The sequence below is a fragment of the Myxocyprinus asiaticus genome, chromosome 4, assembly GCF_019703515.2.
Source record: "Myxocyprinus asiaticus isolate MX2 ecotype Aquarium Trade chromosome 4, UBuf_Myxa_2, whole genome shotgun sequence".
Lineage (NCBI taxonomy): Eukaryota > Metazoa > Chordata > Actinopteri > Cypriniformes > Catostomidae > Myxocyprinus > Myxocyprinus asiaticus.
The window spans coordinates 57,471,815-57,497,311 of NC_059347.1; the positions used below are offsets into that span (position 1 = coordinate 57,471,815).

Here is a 25,497-nt window from a genome sequence, read left to right on the forward strand (position 1 = left end):
GGATGGATGGATGGATGGATGGATAGCCTGCTTTGAGGGATTAGGATGTTTTGATAGATAGATAGATAGATAGATAGATAGATAGATAGATAGATAGATAGATAGATAGATAGATAGATAGATAGATGGATGGATGGATGGATGGATTGATGGATGGATGGCCTGCTTTGAGGGATTAGGATGTTTCGATAGATAGATAGATAGATAGATAGATAGATAGATAGATAGATAGATAGATAGATAGATGGATGGATGGATGGATGGATGGATGGCCTGCTTTGAGGGATTAGGATGTTTTGATAGATAGATAGATAGATAGATAGATAGATAGATAGATAGATAGATAGATAGATGGATGGATGGATGGATGGATGGATGGATGGCCTGTTTTTAATGGACTAGGATGTTTCGATAGATAGATAGATGGATAGATGGATGGATGGATGGCCTGCTTTGAGGGATTAGGATGTTTTGATAGATAGATAGATAGATAGATAGATAGATAGATAGATAGATAGATAGATAGATAACCTGTTTTGAGTGATAATGATGTCTGATTAGCAGGGACTTTTCTCCACTTTATGGTGCAGGAGAGTGCACTTTCCAACATGCACCATTCTATAGTGTAGTCACACGTGGTGGCAGAGTCCTTTGACCACAAGAGCTGGAATCCCTCTGGATTACCCATAATCCTCTTTTCCTTCAGCATGCCCCCTGCAGCAGCAAAAAAGCCTGCTATTTTACAGAGATAAGCACGAAACATACAGTGCTACCTCCCGAACGAATGGCTCTTATCAGCTGGTTCTTTTTAGTGAATGAAAAATGTTCTGAACTTAATGAAGTCATTCATTCATCATGTCTGACTCTAAATAAACCAAGATTTGTGCTGTTATCTGTACTTGACATGAGACTTAAATACAAGTAATAACTGGATGGTTGTTGATATGATAATGTGTAGTTAAAGATACAGATGATGAGTTTTGTTGTAATTATGTGCATTTTATAAAAAATATTTAAAGAATAAAATTTCTTAATTCAAAAAGTCTCTATAAGCACACCTTTTGTTTTTGTTAAAATATGAAATTATCCGAGGAGTCGCATATCGCCATGCGAGGTTCGGACGTGTGAACGACGAGCTCTGCGCACTTTGCTAGTTTTAATACTTTTTGTGTCATAAACTGGTGAGATTCGATACACCCTGATTCTTAACTGTTCCAGGAAGACAATATGTCAAAGAACTCAAAATCCTCGGGCTCTGGAGACATTAAAAGACACTTACGTGCTCCAGCTGAAGCCCCCGAGCAGCAGGCCGCAAGCCCGGGAGTTGATTTGGCCAGTGACAATTGATGGATGCGTCGGCAGTGCTGACGAAGGTCGTTGCTGACTTGGAGGAGCTTGCTGTAATATGTCGATCGATCACTGCCATGGAGATGAAATTCACTGAGATGGTTACATGAGTGGCGGATGTTGAGAAACGGATCGATTATCTGCAGTCATCGGAGAGGGAATTAGCTGCTAATCCGCTAGCAACCAAGGCAGACTTGGAGCGCATCTGGGAAAAGTTGGAAGATATGGAGAATCGTAACCGGTGGAATTACATCCATATTGTTGGAATTCCTGAGAGAGCAGAGAGTCAGAATATGGTGGAATTCCTGGACGGGCTCTTTCTCAACATAACAGGCCATAAGATGGAAATCGAGCGAGCTCACAGAGTTCTGGCTCTGCGATCCGCTGAGGGAGACAGGCCCAGATCAGTTCTGGCCAAATTTCTGAGATCATCTGATAAAGATCCTGTGTTACGCGAGGTGAGGAGTAAAGGAAGGCATTCTTGGAAGAACTACAACATTTTCTTTTCCCAGACTTTGCGAATTCGACAAGAGAGAAACGTGATCGATTCAAGGAATGCAAGAAACTCTTACATCAGAAAAAGATCTCGTTTGCTCTAATTCCGGCCAAACTGAGAATAGAAATGAAGGTTGGTCACAAAGTATTTACATGTCCAAATCTGGCAATGTCTTTTATAGAATCAATAACTGTGTTGGCTCCGCCGAGCAGCTGGAGCTTGTTTTGTGAATAGCACTTTTTCTTAAAGAAACTTTTGCATTGACAAAAGATTACTTTCGCATTGAAGTTCCCGGACAGACTGAGAATAGACACTACGGATGACTGCAAAATATCTACATGCTCACACAAAGGATGTCTTTTATAAAGTTGACGGATTGTGTAAGTCATGGAATATACGTTTATGCGGCCTCCGAGGGAATTGACTCGATCATCTGGGGAACCGAGATGCCGGTTTTGTTTCTTTTTGTATTGGTTCCGCCTAGCGGCTGGAGCTTGTTCTATTGAATAACACTCCTTTGGAACAGCTGTGGATTAATCTGTTCGTTCTGCGTGCTTATTCCTCCTGCTGGCTGCTGTTTGTTTTGTTGAGTATTTTTACGGGACATTGGAATGATTACATCATCCGCTGTACTCATAACAGCTGGCTCACGGAACATTCGTTTGTCTGTCTGAGGAATCTGAACGGTTTTATATCAGCAGGAATTTGTTTTGTGGAAGATCACATCCTTGAGACAGTTCTGTTGATACACGTTCTTTGTGTTGATTCTTCCTATTTGCTGGGGTTTATTTTACAATGTATTTTCTGTTATGTAATTTTGCCTCAAAAATTTGTGAGGCAAAATTGAGCAATCCGATGGCAAAGTTGTCGTGGGGACTCATGTGCGTTCATGGACCTTTTGAGTTTAGAGGGATTGACGCCGGTTGGCGCTGTCGTGCGTGGGGTTAATGCGCACGTTTTTCTTTTTTCTGTTTGTTTTGTTCGGGGGGAAGTTCGGGGTTTTATTGTTTCACTAATGGGGAAAGTGGTCTGTATAATTTTGTTTTGACACAATTTATTTTTTCTACTATATTAAAATGTCAAATGTTAATATGAGTGGATTGTCTCTCTCCACGTGGAATGTGAATGGGTTGGGGCACCCAATAAAAAGTAAGAAATATGATATAGTGTTTCTTCAAGAAACACATCTCTCCCTGCAGGAAGCTGAAAAATTTGGGAAGATATGGGGTGGACATGTTTTTTTTTAGTGCTGGCTCAAGGAAGAGCAAGGGAGTCATTATATTGGTAAATAAACATCTACAATTCAAATGTCTCAAACAGATTAAAGATAAATTAGGGAGAGTCATTATTGTTTTAACTGAAATTCAAGGGCAAAGTTTGATTTTGGCTAATATTTACGCACCTAACGCTGATTATCAGGGCTTTTTTATAGATCATGAAAGGATGTTGCAAGCCGCTGGCACCCCTCATGATATAATATTGGGAGGAGACTTGAGTCTTTTGATGGACTCAGTCGTTGATCATAGTGAAGCAAAAGTGTGTAAGCCTCCTAGAGCAACATTGACGCTTCACAGGATATGTAAAAATCTTGGTCTTACAGATATTTGGAGACTTTTGAACCCATCCGGTAGGGACTACACATTTTTTTCATCAGTCCATAAGATTTATTCTAGAATAGATTTTTTTTTGGTGTCCAAGTCCCTCATTTCATCTGTTGTTGATTGCTCAATTGGAAATATCTTAGTCTCAGATCACGCTCTGGTGAGTTTAGAGGTGTTGCCACATATAGAGAAAAATAAATCATTTAGTTGGCGCCTTAATGTGTCCCTTTTGCAAAATCCTGATTTCCAACAAATGTTAAAGACTGAAATCAGTGTTTATATGGAGACCAACTGGTCCTCAGTATCCTCTGTGGGCGTGGCTTGGGAGGCACTTAAGGCAGTTCTTAGGGGTCGGATCATACAGTATGCCTCATTCATTAAAAAATCCAAAGCACAAGAACTTGTGGAGTTGGAAGGAAATATTAAAAGTGCCGAGGCTGAGCTGAAGCGCCGTATGTCATCTGATGGCCTCAGAGAATTGACCCGATTGAAATATAGATATAATACTATTTTGTCACGGAAAGTGGAGTTTTGGTTATTCAGGGCAAGACAGTCATACTTTGAGTCGGGTGACAAAGCAGGAAAACCTTTGGCTAGATATATAAAGCAGAAAGAGTCTTTCTCTACCATTCCCTGCTGGTGGTGAAATATTTACCTCGGCCATTGATATTAATAATGCTTTTAAAGAATTCTATTTTGATCTCTATAGTTCCAGGTCTTCATCCACTGATGAAGATATTAGGAACTTTGTGGAACCATTAGATCTCCCTAAACTGACGACTGTGCAAAAAAACTCTCTCGATTCTGAGATAACCTTGGAGGAGCTTGACGAGGTAATTAAGGCCTTGCCAATAGGCAAGGCTCCGGGGCCTGACGGCTTTTCCTATGAGTTTTTTCAATCCTATGCTACAGAACTGGCTCCACTTTTGTTAGAAGTTTGTACAGAATCATTAAAGAATGGAAAGCTTCCGCCAACATGACACAAGCCGGATCAGTCTGATTCTTAAACAGGACAAAGATCCAAGTGAGTGTAAAAGTTACCGCCCATTTCCCTGATCCAGTTAGATGTAAAAAAAAATTTGGCTAATCGATTAAGTAAAGTTATGACATCACTTATACATATAGATCAGGTGGGGTTTATTAGGGGCCGTAGCTCTTCTGATAATATTAGGCGTCTCATCAATATCATGTGGTCAGTAGTGAATGATCAGTCTCCAGTCGCTGCCATCTCTCTTGATGCCGAAAAGGTGTTTAATATGGTAGAATGGGATTATCTTTTTAAGATTTTGGAAAGGTATGGGTTTGGGAGTACATTTATTGTTTGGATTAAGTTACTTTATAGACACCCTGTAGCAACGGTATAAACAAATGGGTTAATTTCAGATTATTTTACTCTGGATAGGGGCACCTGGCAGGGTTGCCCTCTTTCCCCATTATTGTTCTGTCTTGCCCTGGAACCATTAGCAGCTGCAATAAGGAAGGAGGATAATTTTCCAGGGGTGACGGCGGGAGGTGTGGCGCATAAGCTTTTGCTTTACGCAGATGATATTTATTATTAGTTTCCGACCCTACTAGATCTATGCCTTGCCTCCACAGAATTATTAACTCCTTTTCCAAATTCTCAGGATACAAAGTCAATTGGTCTAAATCCGAAGCTTTGGCTTTGACAGAGTACTGTCCAGTAACGGCCTTCCAGCCGGGTGCCCTCCAGTGGCCCAAACAGGGCATTAAGTATTTGGGGATTTTATTCCCAGCAAATTTGTCTGATTTAGTCAGAGTTAATTTTGATCCTTTAATAAAAAGGTTTTCGAATGATGTGATCGATGATTGGGAAGGTTAATGTTATTAAAATGAATTGTATTCCAAAATTCAATTACTTACTGCAGTCTCTCCCTGTAGATGTCCCCCTCTCTTATTTCAAGCAATTTGAAAGCATAGCAATGTCCTTTATTTGGAATGGTAAACGTCCCAGGTTAAATTTTAATAAGTTACATAGGCCGATTGACAAAGGTGGGCTAGGCCTACCCAAGATTTTGATTTATTATTATGCATTCGGACATTTGGCTCATTGGTCACTTCCACCTGAGAGAGCCCCTCCCTGGTTTTGTATTGAACAGGAAGTTCTTGCCTCTGTTTCGCTATTGCAAAGCCTTTCTATCAAACTAATCAGAGAAGTTAAGTTACACCCGGTTATCTCGCATTTGCACTCGGTATGGACAAAAGTGTCCAGATTGTTTAATTAAGACATTTATTTATAAATTATTGAGATATTGGTTGAAGGTTTAGAGTTTTATATGTGACATTTTGGGCACTCAAATTTCATTTTGCCCCAGAATCTGTATTTTGGGCGAGGGGCGGTCATCAAATTGGGGGATAAACACATAAAAAACTGGGTTCTGACCAGTATTATGATTGGCAGGCAGATTATTTTAAGGGGATGGAAGTCGGATGGAGCGCCCTCATTTCCTGAGTGGTGTGCGGAGATGGGGAGGGTGGCAGCTTTTGAGGAGTTGTCAAGTAGAAGGCTGGGGTTTTGGGATTTGTTTGTTAGGAACTGGGGCAATTATTTAGTGTTTTTGGAGGACTCTCGGGGAGGGGCTGTGGAGAGAGAAGTTTAGTTTTAAATATGTGATTATTATATTTTCTTTTTGTTTTCTTTTTTTTTTTTTCGTGTGTGTATTCTTATTTGTGACCACAGGGGTGTTCGTTGGGAGTCAGGGTGGGGTTGGTGATTGAGGAGGGGTAATATTGGGGGTTAAATGTTAAATGTTGATTCACTGTATATATGTTGTGTTTTTTATTTGTTATATGTCTACAAATCAATAAAAAATGTTAATTGAAAAAAAAAATATGAAATGATCTGATCATTTAGTAACAGGTTGCTAAAGGCAGTAAATCCAATAAGGATTACATTTCTTATCTTCTACAAAAGGACTAAAATAATAAATAATGGAGCCATTAAGGAACCGGAATAGTTTAAAGGAATATTCGGGGTTCAATACAAGTTACCACAAAAATTTATTTAAACTCGTCCCTCCTTTTTCTTTAAAAAAGCAAAAATCTGGGTTACATTGAGGCACTTGCAATGGAAGTGAATGGGACCAATTTGTAAACATGAAAATAATCATGGTTTCAAAAATATAGCCACTAACCATATGCGTGTTTACATGATTTTACTGTGATAAAATCACTTACTAACCTTTTCTGTGTAAAAATACAGCCAATTTTACAACTTTGTTGCCATGACGATGTAATGTCAACAAACCCTAATATGACTGTACAAATGACGAATATGAAAATGACTGAATAACTTACCTAACAGCTCAAATAATACACAAGTTTTAACAGAAGAATTAATGCAAGTCTTTTTTATAAAATTATAAGCTCCACATTCTACCTTTTAAACCCTCCAAAAATTGGCCCCATTCCCTTCCATTGTAAGTGTCTCACTGCAACCCAGATTTTTGCTTTTTTTTTTTAAGGAGGGACAAGTCGAGTCAACATTATGCCGCAAATGCTGTCAATTGAGCTTAACTTGTATTGAACCCGGAATATTCCTTCAATTCCTTATTTTCCCATACCTATCTGGACTGTACAAAATCACTCAATCACTGCAATCCAATCCTAAAAGTGTGCTCGACTGCACAACACATTTGATCACCATTTTATCAATTAATAAATGTCATTTTTTAAACAGAATTCCATTTAGCATCTGCTTTCAGGCAGCATTAATGTTATGTTAATTGCACCAGGCATATACTTCTGAGTTTAGTGCAATAAGCCTAATTTACATATTAATGACACAGTAGCACTATACCTGCACATTAATTGCTTGGTTAAACTGGATTGCGGTTGGTTAGTGAATATGACGCTAAAAGACAAGTTTGGTTGCACAAGACAAACTGTTTTTACCTGTATATGCTGATGGTATAGTGATGTGCGAGGGTACAGATAAGCCTATTTGAGTCACAGCCCTCACGGTGATGTCGCACACATGGACATCAACGGTTAAATCCACCTTTGTCTGTTTGAAGTTCGTGCACACACTCTTTGGTGGATCTCTGTGGCTCACACACACCTCATAGACTTCAATATCTGACTTTGAACCAGTGTTGACCTGAGAAAAAGTGAAATTTGCTGTCATCTTCTGTGAATGAAGGATTTAGCACTACTGTTGATTCATCAAAACAATCAGTGTTTAGGTTATGTCAGATTTGAGATCTATTTGTGGTAGCAGTATAAATATTTGTTGTTACTCAATAATGCAATGCATAGATCAAATCTGAAATCTGGTCACGATTCAGAAATATTTTAAAATGTAAACAAGTGTGTGAACGCAAACACGTCTAGCTTCAAAATGTCACTAAGTTCCAAAATGTGTCAAAATGCACACGTTGCATTCTTAGAGCTGCCGAAAAGGGCCGCTATGTTGGGAATTATGTGGGAAAGTCTTCTACGGTCAGCGCTATAGCTTTGTATAAAGAACAGTTTTAAATTTAAGTCATTAATTACTCTTATTATTCTTAATTAATCTTTCAAATTATATATGGAGATGCATTGGTTCTTGCTCGTCTCGTGAGTCCAAACTTGATTGACTTGATTTGAGAGTTGCAGCAGAGGGAAAGATCTTCAGAAAATGTAAGACTTATATTCTAGACTTAAATTTTAGCTTATCAGCTTTAGAACATTTTGGAATGTAGTGTGCAAGGCATATTAACTACTTTTATGGTGATTTTATGGTGTTTTATTTTTATTTATTTTTTTGACAGAAGTAGTCACTATGAAAAGAGCTCTGCAAAAATTCTCCTTTTGTGTTCCACAATAAAATAACAGCATACAGGTTTGGAACAACATGATGTTGATTAAATAATCACATAATTTTCATTTTTGGGTGAACAATTCCTTTAAAAAGCCTGGACATACAGTGTGCCACAGAAGTGTGACAGTGCGATTGGGATGGTCCCTGATTCGTCTCCAGAGATCCACTGTCACCAAAGGCTCTGAATAGAAAACGAAATACAATATAGACCACTTGGAATCTCTTTTCTGGACAGCTTCATTCAGCATGCACATATCATAGAGAACATACAGTACATATCATGGTGGTAACAATGTTTCAATGACCCCTAGTTTACCTGTAACAAATGGCCTTGATAGTGTCCATCGGCCCCAGTCATTCCCTTGTACAGCACAGCGTCCCCTAGTGGAGTATCGTGTGCTGGGCTGCAGCAGCTTTAGTCTGAATGTGTAAAGTTGCACTGAGTCAGAACCATTCTGCTGTAACTCCTGTAACAAGAGCACAAACAGGAAGTGTCTCAGCATTGTTACATATGTTCAAAAACAAATGGTGCAAACAGCTCCGTAAAGTTGAGTAGAATTTTTACACGGTTATGAAACTCTTTCCTGACGTAATTTGATGCTTTCACAAGATTTTCAGAAATGATACACAGAAGCAGGGCCATAGCTAGTGGGGGTGCAGTGGCGGACTGGCCATCGGGAGAACCGGGACTGTTCCAAAGGGGGCCGCGATATGCAGAATGGGACAGCGAAACCCATTGCCAAAAAATAAAGGAGAGGCACTTACAATGGAAGTCAATGGGGCCAATCCGTAAAGCTTTAAAATACTCACGTGTAGCAACAAGGTGTAAACACTATCCGTGTCAACATGATGTTAATGTGATAAAATCGCTTACCAACCTTTTCTGTATAAAGTTACATGCAATTTTACAATTTCGTTGCCATGACGACATTACACTGGAAACACTAAAACCATAAAATGACTGTAAAACGACAATTTAAAGAACTTTAAACAAGACTCCAGTGGTTTAATCAATATCTTTAGAAGCGATATAACAGGTGTGGGTGAGAAACAAATCACTTTCACATTCTTCTTCTTGTGTTTTTGGTGATTCACTTTCATCATGCATATCACCCCCCTACTGAGCAGGGAGAAGAATTTCAAGCAAAAAAGGACTTAAATATTTATCTTTTTCTCACGCACACCTATCATTTCACTGCTGAAAATGATGGATTAAAACACTGGAGTCATATGGATTACTTTTATGATGCCTTTATGTGATTTTTGGAGCATCAAAATTTTGGCACCCATTCACTTGCATTGTATGGACCTACAGAGCTGAAAAATTCTTCTAAAAATCTTCATTTGAGTTCAGCAGATGAAAGAAAGTCATACACATCTGGGATGGCATGGGGGTGAGTAAATGATGAGAGAATTTTCATTTTTAGGTGAACTATCCCTTTAACTTTATTAGAGGGGGGATATTCCCTTATGTCTCATTTATACTTCTGTGTCAAACTAGCCTATGCATGGTGGTTTGCATTTAGTACTGCATCATTCTGCAAGTACACAGCCAAAATAGTAGCCCATGAGAAAATGCCTTAATTTCTGCAATAATTATATAAAAAAATAATAATAAAGAAAAGTGTTATTAAATGATTAAACTATGTTTTTTTTTTTTTTTTTTTTTTTGCAAAATATTTATGATTTATATTCCTGTAGTTTTAGTTTTCCTGCATTACTGCGAATAGCATGGTTAAAATATGATTACTTTAGTATAAACATGCTCGATTTTGTGGTTATTGTTGTTCTACTATAAATAGTAATTATTTAGCAATAGTGATAGTAACAATGGTTGCTGTAGTGGTTACCATGGTTAGTTTTCATAAAGGATGGATTAAGGTATTGCGAGGGAACCCAAAACTAAATTGCGGAAATGTAAAACTATTGCAAAGGAACACATAACTCTTTAGGAAAATACATTTCCCCCTCTCCTTCTTTAATGGGCTCTCTAATACAGAGTATGCAACGTTTTGTCACAATATATTAACCTTTAGTAACATTGTAGTAACCGTGTTTTTTAGAAGAAATCATGGTTTTACTATAGTAAGTAAAGATTTATTTATATAGCAACTTTAAAAACAGTGTTTACAAAGTACTTTACATATGTTCACATGCATAGAATAAGATACAGATTAAAAATAATAAACTAGAATTTGAAAATAAAAATAAGAGAATAAAATATAATGAAAAGAATAGGAAAATAAATTACATGAAAAAAGAAATGCATAAAAACATATTGAAGTCACCTAGACTTTTGTTTTGTTTTTTGGCAGAAATAATGTTTTAACTATAGTTAAATTTAAGGTACCATGTTTTTGGCAGAAACATGAATTAGATACAATTAAACATGGTTTTACCACAGTAACCCTAGTTGAACTTTGATATTTGTAGTAAAACCATAGTAACCACAAAATAATAATTTTTATTACTGAAGTTTTGGTTTTTCTGTTTTATTACTATGGTTTTTATTGCTAAGGAATATCATGGTTAAAATATGGTTACAGTAGGAAAACTATGGTAATTTTTGTAGTAATGGTTTCCCCACTAATATCAGAGTTGAACTATAGTTACTGTAGTAAAACCATGGTAGATTTTGTTGTTACTATGGATTTACTACAAATACATGACCATATTTCAACTAGGGTTACTATAGTAAAACAATGGTTATTTATTGCAAGGGAACTAAAAACATTTGTGAGGGAACACAAAACTATTTTAGAAAATAAATTCCCTCCCTGACCTCTACAAAGTTCCATACAGAACGCAGTTGTCTCGAGACACGTAAAAAATGTGCTCGGTCTGAACGGCCCTTTAGAATGCAGCTACCTATGTAGGTAGTAGACAGCAAGGCAGCTCACTTGAGCTTATACACACATAATACAAATATACAGTATGTGTATACCTGTATTGTTCCTCCTGGTTCCAATGCAATCTGACAAATTAATGAAAGTCCTTTGAAACTCCCATTCAACTGTAAAACCACCACGGCTTCCAGCACACTTGCAGTCACTTCAACATGCTCAGGGACTGGGAAAACTGGAATGAGTTTGAATGGGTAAAAAATAACACACTTTAGGGCTGCAGAGTATAAAGGCAAACATCAAAAGTGGTACATGACAAGACGCTGAAATCATGCTACTGAATTAATATACAAATAAGTTTAATTAATAGGCATAATTATCTCAATTATATCAAAATACTCTTATTACAAGGACAGTAATCTGAAGGAATATTTTGCATTTGTGCACATAAATGGTTGGAGTGCTTTTTAATTTAGTTCTAGGTGTAAATAGACCTTTTATTGGCGATGTGTTTTACTTTTTTGTTTTACTAGTAATAATGGTAATAAATCATGGTTTGAACCTACAACCTTTTAGTTACTAGCCCAAATTGTAAAGGGACAGTTCACCCAAAAATGAAAATTCTCTCATCATTTACTCACCCTCATACCATCCCAGATGTGTATGACTTCCTTTCTTCTGCTGAACACAAATGAAGATTTTTAGAAGAATATGTCAGCTCTGTTGGTCCATACAAAACAAGTGAATAATGGCCAGAACTTTGAAACTCCAAAAAGCACATAAAGGAAGCATAAAAGTAATCCATAAGACTCCAGTGGTTAAATCTATGTCTTCAGAAGTGATATGATAGGTGTGAGAGAGAAACAGATCAAAATTTAAGCCCTTTGTTTACTATAAATTCTCTTCCCTGCCCAGTAGGTGGTGATATGCATGAAGAATGTGACTCGGCAAAAACAAAAGAAGAATGTGAAAGTGAAAGTGGAGATTTATGGTAAAAAAGGACTTAAATATTGATCTGTTTCTCACTCATAACTATCATATCACTTCTGAATATATAGATTTAACCACTGGAGTCTTATGGATTACTTTTATGTTGCCTTTATGTGCTTTTTGGAGCTTCAAAAGGCTGTTTCCCATTCACTTGCATTGAATGCACCAACAGAGCTGAGATATTCTTATAAAAATCTTTGTTTGTGTTCAGCAGAAGAGAGAAAGTCATACACATCTGGGATGATATGAGGGTGAGTAAATGATGAGAGAATTTTGATGTTTGGGTGAACTAACCTTTTAAACACTATACAACAACACTGAGCTACAGTATATGGTTGCCCATCAATGCCGTAAACTCTGTTTCTATTCACATAACATTAAGTCAATCTTCACCTTATCCTTAAATAACTATACTAGTTCACGATGATCTTAAAATATTATTCAGTTAACTTTTTAAGAGGTACATACTCACCTCTGTCTATGATATTGAATATGTAGCTCTCTTTCTCTTCCCCTAAACTGTTGGTCACAAGTAAGGTGATGTTGTAAGTGGTCTGCTCTGGGATGACTCGAAAACTGCAGGATTCAGGATGGCTCCTAAACAGACTACAACTGACAGCTTTGGAGTCCCTGATCAACAGAAGAAAATGCAGTCATTGTGAGTTATAAACAATTCAATTTTCAAGTAAATTCTAAAAAACAAGTATACTGTAGTAACAACATTCATTAAAGCAATCTAGTCTGCTCCCTTTACTTTATTTTTTTACATCAAAAACATGCCCAAACACTGAAATACCAAAAACTACTAATTGCGTGACTTTGTACTTTTTAAGGTGCATCAAATACGCTTTGAAATATAACGCCATTTATTACGTTCCGCTAAAAAACACCAGATAACCTGGCCAGGAGAGAGATATTATGTTCAAGTGTCTGTTCCTTAGTGGTGATAAAATCTGACTAACCTGATGAGTAATGTGTACTTGCTTTTGCGGCTGCCACCTAGGTTAGGAGCTCTGCCTGATTTCCAGGAGCAAGAGACGAATCTCATGTCTTTGGTGTCACATCTAATGTCCTGGGGTTTCTCTGGAGGGACTGAATGAGGTTTGTATTTTAAGGACCTACTGAGCTGAGATATTCTCTGCTGAAGAAAGAAAGTCATACACACCTGGGATATCATGAGGATGAGTAAATGATGAAAGAATTTTAATTTTTGGGCGAACTATCCCTTTAAGGCACACTTAAAAATGTATGAATGATATTGCATTAGATAACACAATTTTAAGCCAAACAGCATGCATTCATACATCAAATAAATATGACCTTGGGACAAGTTAGTTCAGTCATTGCAAAAATAGCTCAGAAAAGTGAAGTTAGTTCTGAGAAAAGCTCTACAGCATTATTTGTTTGCAGACATGATTTGACATTTTGTTAACTAATGCAATAACATTCATACTTAAAGGAATATTCTGGGTTCCATACAAATTAAGCTCAATTGACAGCATTTGTGGAAAAATGTTGATTGCCACAAAAAATATTTCGGCTTATCCATCTTTTTCTTTAAAAAAAAAAATCAAAAATCAAGGTTTCAGTATGGCACCATAAAGTGGTAAGTGAATGACTTGTAAAGAACCTGGAATATTCCTTCAAGCGTGGCTTAACTGTGAAGTGTGTAATTTCTGCATAAGAGTCACCAAATGGAAAATTGCAAAAATAATGAATGTTTTCTGGAATCTGTTTGAAAACAGGTTTCTAGAATACTCCTTCCATATGGCACTGGTCGAACAAACCAATTTGAGTCAATGTTGCATTTTAGGGCAACTGAATAAAGTAAATGGTTGCACTTCAGTTGTCATTTCATATCACTTTTATGTAAGTAAAATGTTTACAGAGAAATCAGGTAGGGTTAGAGTTACTCTAGAACTCACAGGTGACAAAGTTTAAAGCAGTGTTGTTGTTGTTCTTATCGCAGTAGAAATTTACACCAAATGAGTTTGTGGCTTTAATGTTTTCCACTCGAATGGCTTTAACCTGCGGGCTTATGTTTATGACTTTGTAGGCAGTGTTGCCGAAGAACATCGAGGTGACCTGGACGTCTTTGGAATAAACACAGCAGAAGAACACTGTAGAGCCCTCTTTTAGCACCTGGCCATTTGGGTACATCCTGATTTCACCGTGAGCCATGTTCACAACCCCTACAAGAAAAACCCAAATGATTAAATACAAGGAGAAACTATTTAACCATTCTACAAATTCCATGAGCAATCCTTATTTTAAATGCTTACTTCTGCAAAACTCACTACCACAATGCTAGGGCGTTGTGGGTGGTTTCCAGGATGTTGCTATGTGGTTGCTATGGTGTTATAAGGGGGTTTTAGTGGGTTGCTAGGGTGTTTGAATATTTACTAGGCGGTTGCTTGCTTACTGTTCCAAGTCAAAAGAACCAAACCCCAAGTCTCTATGATATTCTGGTCCCTAGATATGGCTCAGGTCCCTCCTTCAATCAAAGTCTATGGGTTTTCTTTCACCTGTTTTATCATCCGCCAGGCAAAAATTCAACTGATTGTTTAAGAAAGTAAAACCTCTCATGAATAAGCTGCATGATTTGAGGAATCAATCATATCTGTAGCACTATCTGTGTGGAAAAAGTTGCACTCTGAAGTTTAATGCTTAAGGCCAAAAAAATACTATGGTTTTCCACATACTGCTACGTGTCATGCACAGTGCTCATGATGCATATTTCATCAGTACAGTTCACGTGTACAATATGCGTGCAGCCCAGTTTTTCTAGACTCATGGACAGTCTGCATCTGTGCGCAATGTCTGCATATGCATCTGCTGTTGACTGTACTAAAGATGCTCACTACAGCAGTGGTAGTGCACATGCGATGACTCACGGTCAAAAGAGTACTTCAATGCGTAAGAAATGGCATACTTCCCACACTACTCTCACTGCTTCTGATGTACAGTATCAGTTAATGGCAGAAATAGTTAGAAATCCCCATCCCCAGACTTCCCCATGTGTCATATGAGAGGGACAGTATGGTTTAAGAGAGGTTCATATACACTGTAAACCCTAATGTTGTCTTTACTAGAACATTCATGTTGTTCTTATTAAAGATGCACTAAGTAACTTTTTTTGTGTGTCATCTTGGACTAACAGTGACACCTAACAGTGTGGATTCAGCATCATTCAAAATCAATAGTTTTAAATAACAGATGCCATTGTACAAATTAACTCTTCATTTTATTAATTTAATTAAAAAAGTGAAAGTATCCAATAACAGAGCAGTTACTGAGATTAAGCAAGTCGTATTTGACAGACCATGTGATCCCAATACGGCATAAAACAGCTTTTATAACATTACTGATGTGACTGGAGTCCTCATGTCATGTGAGTGGTCATGATTTTATATATATGTTTCAAAATTAAAATAAATTTCTTCAGAAGTAAAACTTTTTTAATAATAACAAAAAAAAAAAAAATGACTGAGTGCACCTTTAAACATTACTTGAAATGTCAAGTTTTGGGCTCATAATTCAAATTTTTAAATTCCTTGAACTTATTTATCTTAAAAATCTATAGACTTGTCTGAGTGTTGAACTCAGAAATTGAGGCTATAGGGAATACCCACAATGCCTTGCGCTTGAATGATTTTTCCTTGGGCAAAGATAACTTACGGGGGCATTTAAATAGTTATTAAGAATTCACTGAGGTTTTAGCTCTTTTATAATATTATTTATGTTGTTTTGTTGCAAATAGTTGTTTTGTGTGATGTCACCATTAGGGTGATCAGTGTCCCCTTTGTTTAAGTTGGACCCTGTTCATAATAATTAAGTTTATTTTGTACATGTGCAACTGTAGTACATGCATACATGTAATTCTGTGGAGAATTATGTTTAATTAATTATTGACTTGTAATCAGTTATATTCTTCCTTATTTGAGCAGTGTTGCTGTATCAACTAAATTTGATTCAATTTAGCTAAAATGATAAAGTAGAAACAACAATATTAAAATAGCAATTCTGAATTAAATCCACTTGCATCTAATTACCTTAACTTAATAGTTACGTTCATTCTATATGAACATTAAGTTAACTTATTTACACAGGTTTTGGAGACACCATTACTCAATTCGTTTGAGGGAATGAGTTTACTCAATCAATTGAGTACAGTCAGCTTATTAGGTTTTTCAGTGTACATGAATCATCCAAGTGAACCAATTCACACAAATGAATCAGAGTTTCTAATGATTCTTATGAGAGAGCGGTTTAATCAGTTTCGCCTCCTTGAATAGTGTGCATATAAACAAGTATGGGTGAACGCGTCTGGAAAATACTCAAATTCGGAGACAAAGTGTCCTGGAATGGAATTAAATTTTTCCTGGACAGCTGGCCAAAAAAAACAGTACGATACTAGAAAATCCTGGACGGTTGGCAACCCAAGCTTGAATTTTAAGACTCATGCTGGTTAGAGCTGTTCTGGTGTTGGTTAGCTGGAGAGGCTGTCTGGTTGACCAACATGCTCTCAGATAAAGTGCACACTCATCAGTGACAGTTGGGAGGCTCACAGCAGGGATGTTCAAATCAGTTAAGTCACAGGTGAAAAGAGGAAGTTCATATAATAATGCAGTGTGACATATCACAATTAAAAATAAAATAAAGTGAATTAGGGCTCTCTAAATTTATTGCTTGATAGTAATACTACTGAAAATATACACTATAACATTTATACAAAAGAATGAGAGCAAGAGTGAGAACAACAGAGACCCAATAGCAGAGGAACAGTTCAAAGGATATATTAACAACAAATGTCAACATAAACTGTGCTGGGAAGTATTAGAATCCCAGCACTGGCTGCATAGCATGAGGTGAAGTTTGAGTCACCGTGCGTGTCGTGGCCGCGCAGTGGGCAAAGGAAGAGTGTGTTCATAGACAGGTGTATGCATTGTGAATGTCAGGAGCAGCTCCGTAGGAAGTGTCCGTTGAAGCGTGGTGAGGTGCAGAGAACAAAGCCCAGGCAAAAGAGGGCAGTCGTATTCCTGACACGTGGTCAGAGACGAGGAATCCTCCACTGGCAAGCTGGAAGGTAACCACACTCCCAACACACAGGCAGAGACAGGCAACCAACAGATACATGAGACAGCACCAACTAGACACAGAGAGCAAGGTTAGTTGCTTGAAAGCACACACATTAGCATTAACTAGACTACATTCAACATTGAACTACATTAACGTTAAACCACATTGATCGATCCAGCGTCGGACATGACACTCGAGGGGCTTTAAATAAGCAGGAAACAAACAAGGGGCAGGTGCCGCTCGCAGCTGAAAGTTGTCATGATCAGCGTTCCCATGGAAACAATCAGGTTTCCCATGGAAACTCTGAGTCCACGTGCCAGCGGCACCTGAAACACATGAGGGCAAAATGCTTTGACCAAAACAAACAGGGAACGATGATGCCGCGGTCCTTGTCAGACAAAAACTCAACCTGAAAAGTTGACAGGACCATGACATCACCGGAGGGCACACGGCGGTAATTTGCATATGGCGGTCACCAACAACCGGACCCGTGTGCCCACACAAAGAACATACACGAAACACAAGACAGACAGGGGACATTGATGCCACGGTCCTCGTCAGATGAAAACTCAACCTGACAAGGTGACAGGACCGTGACATCACCGGAGGGCACACGGCGGTAATTCATGTACAGCGGTCACCAACAACCGGACCCGTGTGCCAACACAAAGCACGTACACGAAACACAAGACAGACAGGGGACGATGATGCCACGGTCCTCGTCAGACAAAAACTCAACCTGACAAGGTGACAGGACCGTGACATCACCGGAGGGCACACGGCGGTAATTCGTGTACAGCGGTCACCAACAACCGCAGCCGTGTGCCAATACAAAGCACGTACACAAAACACAAGACAGACAGGGGACGATGATGCCATGGTCCTCGTCAGACAAAAACTCAACCTGACAAGGTGACAGGACCGTGACATCACCGGAAGGCACACGGCAGTAATTCGCATATGGCGGTCACCAACAACCGGACCTGTGTGCCCACACAAAGAACATACATGAAACACAAGACAGACAGGGGACATTGATGCCATGGTCCTCATCAGACAAAAACTCAACCTGACAAGGTGACAGGACCGTGACATCACCGGAGGGCACACGGTGGTAATTCGTGTACAGCGGTCACCAACAACCGGACCCGTGTGCCAACACAAAGCACATACACGAAACACAAGACAGACAGGGGACGATGATGCCACGGTCCTCGTCAGACAAAAACTCAACCTGACAAGGTGACAGGACCGTGACATCACTGGAGGGCACACGGCGGTAATTCGTGTACAGCGGTCACCAACAACCGGACCCGTGTGCCAATACAAAGCACGTACACAAAACACAAGACAGACAGGGGACGATGATGCCACGGTCCTCGTCAGACAAAAACTCAACCTGACAAGGTGACAGGACCGTGACATCACCGGAGGGCACACGGCGGTAATTCGCATACGGCGGTCACCAACAACCGGACCCGTGTGCCCACACAAAGAACATACACGAAACACAAGACAGACAGGGGACATTGATGCCATGGTCCTCATCAGACAAAAACTCAACCTGACAAGGTGACAGGACCGTGACATCACCGGAGGGCACACGGTGGTAATTCGTGTACAGCGGTCACCAACAACCGGACCCGTGTGCCAACACAAAACACGTACACGAAACACAAGACAGACAGGGGACGATGATGCCACGGTCCTCGTCAGACAAAAACTCAACCTGACAAGGTGACAGGACCGTGACATCACCGGACAGCGCATGGCGGTAACTCACCCATGGCGGTCGCTAACAACCGGACCCGTGTGCTCACACAAAGAAGGTACACAAAACATGAGACAGGACGATAATGCCACTGTCCCGTCAGACAGAAACCCAACCTGACAAGGTGACGGGACCATGACATAAATGACCATTTTATAAAAGTGTATGGATGTGGAATAAAAAATATGGATGGAATAAAAAATAAATATGCAGTGAGATCCAAATGCCTGAGACCACTTGTGAATATGCTTCTGAATTGCATTTTTCTAAATTAATAGTTTTTTCCATTACAAATTACACTCAAAAAAATATTTTAGGCCTTTTTTTATAAGATTTATGGATTTCAATTTATTAACAAAATTATATTAAATTGAATGAAATGGATTAAATTAATAAAACTTTAATATATTAAAGTATTATTAATACAATTTTTGTTAAAGATTACTGGAATGTTGTTATGAAAATGAAATGTGTAAATCATAAAATAGGCCAAAAAAATAAAAATAAATTGTGTACATTATGAGAATAATTTGAGCGAAAAGTTGAATTGAAAAATAAACACGAACTTCAGAATTTCTTAGTATTTTGTATGTCCCCTTTTTGTTTTAATGATAACATCCGCCTGGGCTGGTATGGACTTCACAAGTTAGTGCAAAACCCAACGATCCATGTTATCCAGAATGATTTGAGAAAGTTCTGCAAAGTTCTACCAAAACAATAATGTTTTGTTGCCTAATAAAATAATTTTGTATTGAAGATTGAGTGCCTTTCTCTTTTTCAACTGTAATTTGATGTTGATAGCAGCCTCACTTAGCAATGATCACCTATATGAGACTTTTTGGATATCTTTTTCAGCCAAGGTAGCAGTCTTCCATTTGGATTTTTTTTTTTTTTTTTTTTTTTTTTCATCTAGTGTGCTTGGATATCTGACCTTTTCTACAAAGGATTGAACATGGTCATTGTCCAAAATGTGCTTTTTGATCAATGACCAAGAAACAGCGCAGAATGTAAAATAGTTCTTAGCAATTTTTACATCAAATCAGTTTTTAAAACCCTGAAACGTTCTGTTTATTTTCAGGTTTAAATGAGATTTTGAATCCCAGATCTTCAATGTGGTCTCAGATTTTGGAGCACACTGTATGTTATTTTCATTATATGTCAGTTAATGAAACCATGGCAAACTGATCTTTACATTTTTGGAGATTTGCTTGACCATTCATACATGAACTGAACTTTGAATGTCCTACCATTATTGGTTTTCCATGAACTCCAAGAGCTGGATGGTGAAGCATCAGAGATGTGCCTTATTCTAACCGAGTGATCTACACAGTTCAGCGGTAGTTGTGATATCCAAACCAATGTGTGAACTGAAAACTCGGCTTCCAGTGAAAACCTACTTACATTGATCTGTGAAAGGTTAGAAAAAAATTTGTACATAACAAAATATTCAGAGTCATAATGCTGAGAAATTATGTGCTGCACTCACTTTATCGATAATATCCATGTTTTTTGAGCGTCCAACTTGTATTTCATACATCTGATTTCTCTGTATTTCAGTTTGATTCATACTCCACATCATCTCTAGTCTCCACATATCCAAAGCCCGAAGTTTAATAATGCTCGGTACAGTGACGTTATCTATGGAAATACAGTTTAATATAATATAGTAACACTATACATTACAGTCTCCATGTTTTACATATTACACGTACATGAAAATCTAGAAAGAAATGGTGTCCTTTAAATCCCTTGATGTTGATAGAAAAACGAAAACCTTGATGATCATGTTAAGCTTCAATTCCCCAATTACAAAAGTTGTTAATATCAACAATGTGTGCTAATAAACAGCTCTACAAAAGGATTACAATGTAACATGAATACTGCAATGTTAAGTGTGTCCATTAAATCTAAGAAGGTTAATTTAATCTGAGTTATATCTGACCTGAAGAATGAGAATTCCACTCTTTCATATTTTCAAAGAAAATAATAAATATAAGCATCTTTGCCCAATTTAAAATCATCTTTGTGGATATATGTTCTTCCAGCATTCAGTCTCTGTGCTTTTATGAAAGTGAATGATGTGTCATGAACCGTTAAAGTTCTCCTACTGCTGCCTTCCGTTTGAGGTTACAGAAATAATGCCAAGACTTAGATTTATTGCTTGTAAGTCATATAGTGTCAGAATAATCTTTGTTCTTTGGTGTTTAATTTAACAATGTTCTGGGTCAAAAATAACTGAGAAAATGCAGAAAGGTATACTGATAATAAACCATATATATGCCTTAAAACTAATTTAAGCACTGTTATATCAAATGACTTTTAATCAAACTATCCACACTTGTTTATAAACATAGAGCTCCATCTAAAGGCTATTGGTGGAAATACTTCTAAAATACAGGTTACAAATTCTGAAAATACTCTTAAATAAATCCAGCTCTTATTTCTTTACACTCAAACAAATATTTTCAAGATTTATACATTTCAACTTCAGCAAAATTCCATCAAATTGAATTGCGTAATCTTTAATAAAATAAAATAAAAACTAAATATTTTAAGTTTTAATCATTTTATTTTGTTAAACCACACAATTCAATTTGATAAACACTGATAAGATTTGATCATATTTAACGCATAAATCTTAAAAATAGGCTAAAATATTTTTTGGAGTGTAGATAGCAACAGTATTTTTAATTCAGTAAATTCTATAAATATTTAGCTCCAGATTACGATTTTTTATTGAAATGTATATTTAGGATTTATAGTTATTACATTTAATTTAACAATTAACATTAAATATTATCTATAATACATATCAATCTAAATATTTAGATTTAGATTTATAAAGGCTATTTTGTAATTACTTACCATATTTTTCTTTTTCTTTTAATGGGACATTCTGAAACTGACTTTTTAGGCTTATTTAGGTAAATCTGACAAAAGTGGGCCTTTTTTATGTATTTTTTTTCCAACTCTTATTCTTTTAGATAGAAAATATATCTCTAATTCTCTAAATGTAAAATTTATATTTATATTTTCAGTATATTTATACATTACATTTAATTTAATTTAGTATTAAATAGAATATTTAATATTTAAATGTAAATAAACTTTAGGTTTAGGATTTAGATTGATATGTAATTTCCATTTTACATTCCTATTAAATCATTGGCTAAATGTACTGAAAAATTTGACATTTTAAAATTGCCCTTTTATATATATTTAGGTAAATCTAGATCACACATTTCCAAAAAAATCCAACCTCATACATTTTCAAGTTGTATCTCTCACTTTGAACTCCATGGTTAAGACCATGCACATATACATTTTGGTGTCAAATGGCTCAGTGGTTCTTCACTCACACCACGAGGCTGCCCACGCTCCCACCGAGACCAGGGTTGCCACCCGTCCTGGATTTTCCGGGATAGTCCTGGTTTTTGGCCATCTGTCCTGGAAAAATTAAATTCCATTCCGGGATGCAAAATGTCCCAGAATTTAACTATTTTCCCGACACATGTAAAATGAGTCTGATGAGCCCTTTGGTGCAGGGTAGCCTGCGGGGGCTCTGTGGGGACCATGCCATGTGTTGCAGGGCTCCCTGTTCTTCTATTCTAATCTTTTCTATTTGCAAAAGTAATGTTTGGGAGTCTAACATATATTTTTTCCTATTGACACACTAAAGCTGAAGATATAAATAACCATCTTAAGACAAATGCTTTTGTGAAACATCTTAAGTGCCTAAAACTTTTGCACAGTACACACACACACACACACACACACACACACAAAACCAAAAAATGGGCGGGACTTTTTGGCCGGAAAGTTGTTTTTAATTGGTCAGGTAAATTTTGGCTAAATAATATTTTTTCTATTTTAATTCTTCACTGTATATTTACAACTCAATGGCCATTAAAGTTTCTCTTTGTCATTATTCAGGTGTAAATTATTGTCCAAACTGCTTCTGAAGCGTCACATAGACACCATTGTGACATGGTACCTGTTACTTTTCTCACCGCTGGTCATGATAAACCAATCACAGACGTTTGTGTTGACTGGATACGGCAAGCTATTTAATAATTTTACAGACTTTAACAAAGCATATTTAAATTTATATTTAGATTAACAATCTTTTAAATTATTATATTTAAAACATTACACTGTCTAGTGTACAAATGTCTTTAACAAGGGAAAAAACAACAACATGCTGATACGTGAATGCGTTTTAATGGAGGAGTCGGCTTTCTGAGGCACCATGCGCCCCCAGGCGGAAAAAAAATGTGTGTCCCATGAGTAGAAGGACCTGTCTGCAGTCTGCAGATTGAGGTGGGGCTACATATGGGGCGGAGCGACATGGGTCGCCCCGCCCATAACATATTCTCATTGGCTCGTTCATCTTTCATAGACATACATAATAGGAGATGTGGTCATCGTTGCTGGTGTGTTATCATTGTTAGAGAGATATTGAAAATTTGAGCCAAACAATTTGATTATAGTCCTTTTTTGTGATATTCAATCCTAAATTCCATGAATTTTATCCTACGTTAAAAGTGAAGAACAAATCGAGATTTATAAAGGCTGAAACTGAAATGAAAATGTTCTTACACAAATGCCAACTGAAAATCATGTATATGTGTTTTTTTTGTGTTTGGTGCTCATGTACATCAGTAAAGTATTAACAGTTATAGCCTGTATGCCTCATGCAATATTCCTTATTTCCCACTGTAACGGACTATTTATTAACTGCCGTTGGTTTCTGTGTGCATGTCAATTAGAAAGTAATTTTTAGGCTGACGAGATAACGGAGCACACATTTTTGGAGCGAGGAGGAGAGATAATCATTTACAATCCTTCAAAGAAATGAATATGAATTAATATAGTTTACAGGTGAAAGCACTGCAACTATCTCAAGAATGGCATAACAATTTTCATCAGTTGAACAGCCTCTTGTTTTCTATTGTTGATGGCATAAATTAAAATGGCTTAATTCCTAAAAGTGTAATCAATAGATCGAGCAGATGCAGATGGTGTGCATAAAGCAAACTTGGTCAATTAAAGATCTATTATTAATCATGCAAAATAATCACTCATGATGATGAGCTGTTATAAAGTGCATGCATGCTCTCATTTTTTTTAGAATTACCCATTGCATACAAGCACATGCCTCTTATGAACGAATGAACCACATGGGTTTTTGTATTCTGTCCCCCAATATTTTTTTTCTCCCCTTTTTCTCCCCAATCTGGAATGCCCAATTCCCAATGCATTCTGGGTCCTCGTGGTGGCGTAGTGACTTGCCTCAATCCGGGTGGCGGAGGACGAATCTCAGTTGCCTTCGCGTCTGAGACTGTCAATCCACGCATGTGGCTTGTTGAGCGCGTTACCCTGGAGACATAGCGCGTGTGCAGGCTTCACGCTATTCTCCGCGGCATCCACGCACAACTCACCACGCGCCCCCCCCCCGAGAGCGAACCACATTATAGTTACCACGAGGATGTTACCCCATGTGACTCTACCCTCCCTAGCAACCAGGCCAATTTGGTTGCTTAGGAGACCTGGCTGGAGTCACTCAGCACGCCCTGGATTCGAACTTGCTACTCCAGGTGTGGTAGTCAGCGTCTTTACTCGCTGAGCTACCCAGCTACCCTCTGTCCCTCAATATTAGGATATTTGAAAATACATTTATATTACATCTTTATAACATTTGTGAGAATTTAATTTACAGTAGACGGTGCTGTTGGTTTTCATAACCCATATGCTGGGTTATAAATTAAAATGTTTATATTCAAGGGCACAGATTTGGCTTGAAAATTGTGAAGAATTTACATGTTTCCATTGATCATTGTATAAATATGGGGGGGTGTACTTGCTTATTTTGATTATTTATGGGGTTACCTCCCCCATCCCCCCTGGAATCTATGCCCCTGTTTATATTACAACAACACTGATACACTTTTGTCATTGTCACTCTATGGTGGTATTAAAAAAATAACATATTTTATAATTAATTTAATTCAGAATTAATTTCTCTAACCATGCGTTATAATGAAGGCTTTGTGAAATTGCACAGCTTTTTGATTCACAGGTTTGAATGACAGCAGACACATCAACACAGTTTGTTCATCAGTTCATGCGACTCAGTCCTGCTACATTTGTTTGAAATGACACGTGAGGTACAACACAATGTCACTTACGGGTCATAGCACTAAAATCAAAATTATCTTGCTAAATTATTTCAACACGGACTACGACCGCATTAGAGTAATAGGATTAGTAATTTTGCCCTCTGCTTTCAACACGACTGAAACAACAACAGGCTGCTCAGTCAGACTCCTACTACATCTGTTTGCAATGAACCATGAGCTACAGCACAATTTCATATCACTTACAAACCACAACACTGTAATAAAAATTATCGGGCTACACCATTTTAAAAGCATCTATCATGTACACCAATAAAAGATGACCGAGCCAATGAGAGTAAGTTATGGGCGGGGCGACACGTGTAGCCACGCCCCAATATGTTGCCCCGCCCCGTTCTGTAAGCTGCAGCCAGG

General features: G+C 37.6%; 1 protein-coding gene across 3 annotated transcripts in view; it reads right to left on the reverse strand.

The window, feature by feature from the left end:
* The window catches only part of LOC127440004 (leukemia inhibitory factor receptor-like), a 28,092-nt gene extending 7,025 nt beyond the window's left edge, over nt 1–21,067 (reverse strand). Inside the window, exons 1-11 of one of the 3 annotated variants that reach the window (XM_051696363.1) lie at nt 20,889–21,067; nt 20,433–20,584; nt 20,194–20,353; nt 14,125–14,288; nt 13,059–13,237; nt 12,569–12,726; nt 11,208–11,341; nt 8,580–8,730; nt 8,368–8,444; nt 7,357–7,561; nt 532–714 (exon numbers count right to left, since the gene is read on the reverse strand). In XM_051696363.1, the coding sequence (XP_051552323.1) occupies nt 532–714; nt 7,357–7,561; nt 8,368–8,444; nt 8,580–8,730; nt 11,208–11,341; nt 12,569–12,726; nt 13,059–13,237; nt 14,125–14,288; nt 20,194–20,353; nt 20,433–20,584; nt 20,889–20,994 (1,669 nt within the window). In that variant the 5' untranslated portion in view covers nt 20,995–21,067. Of the gene's footprint in view, nt 1–531; nt 715–7,356; nt 7,562–8,367; nt 8,445–8,579; nt 8,731–11,207; nt 11,342–12,568; nt 12,727–13,058; nt 13,238–14,021; nt 14,289–20,193; nt 20,354–20,432; nt 20,585–20,888 lie in introns of all 3 variants that reach the window. The other 2 variants (XM_051696362.1, XM_051696364.1) reach the window with 2 other exon arrangements.
* Between the last annotated feature and the right edge of the window lie 4,430 nt (nt 21,068–25,497).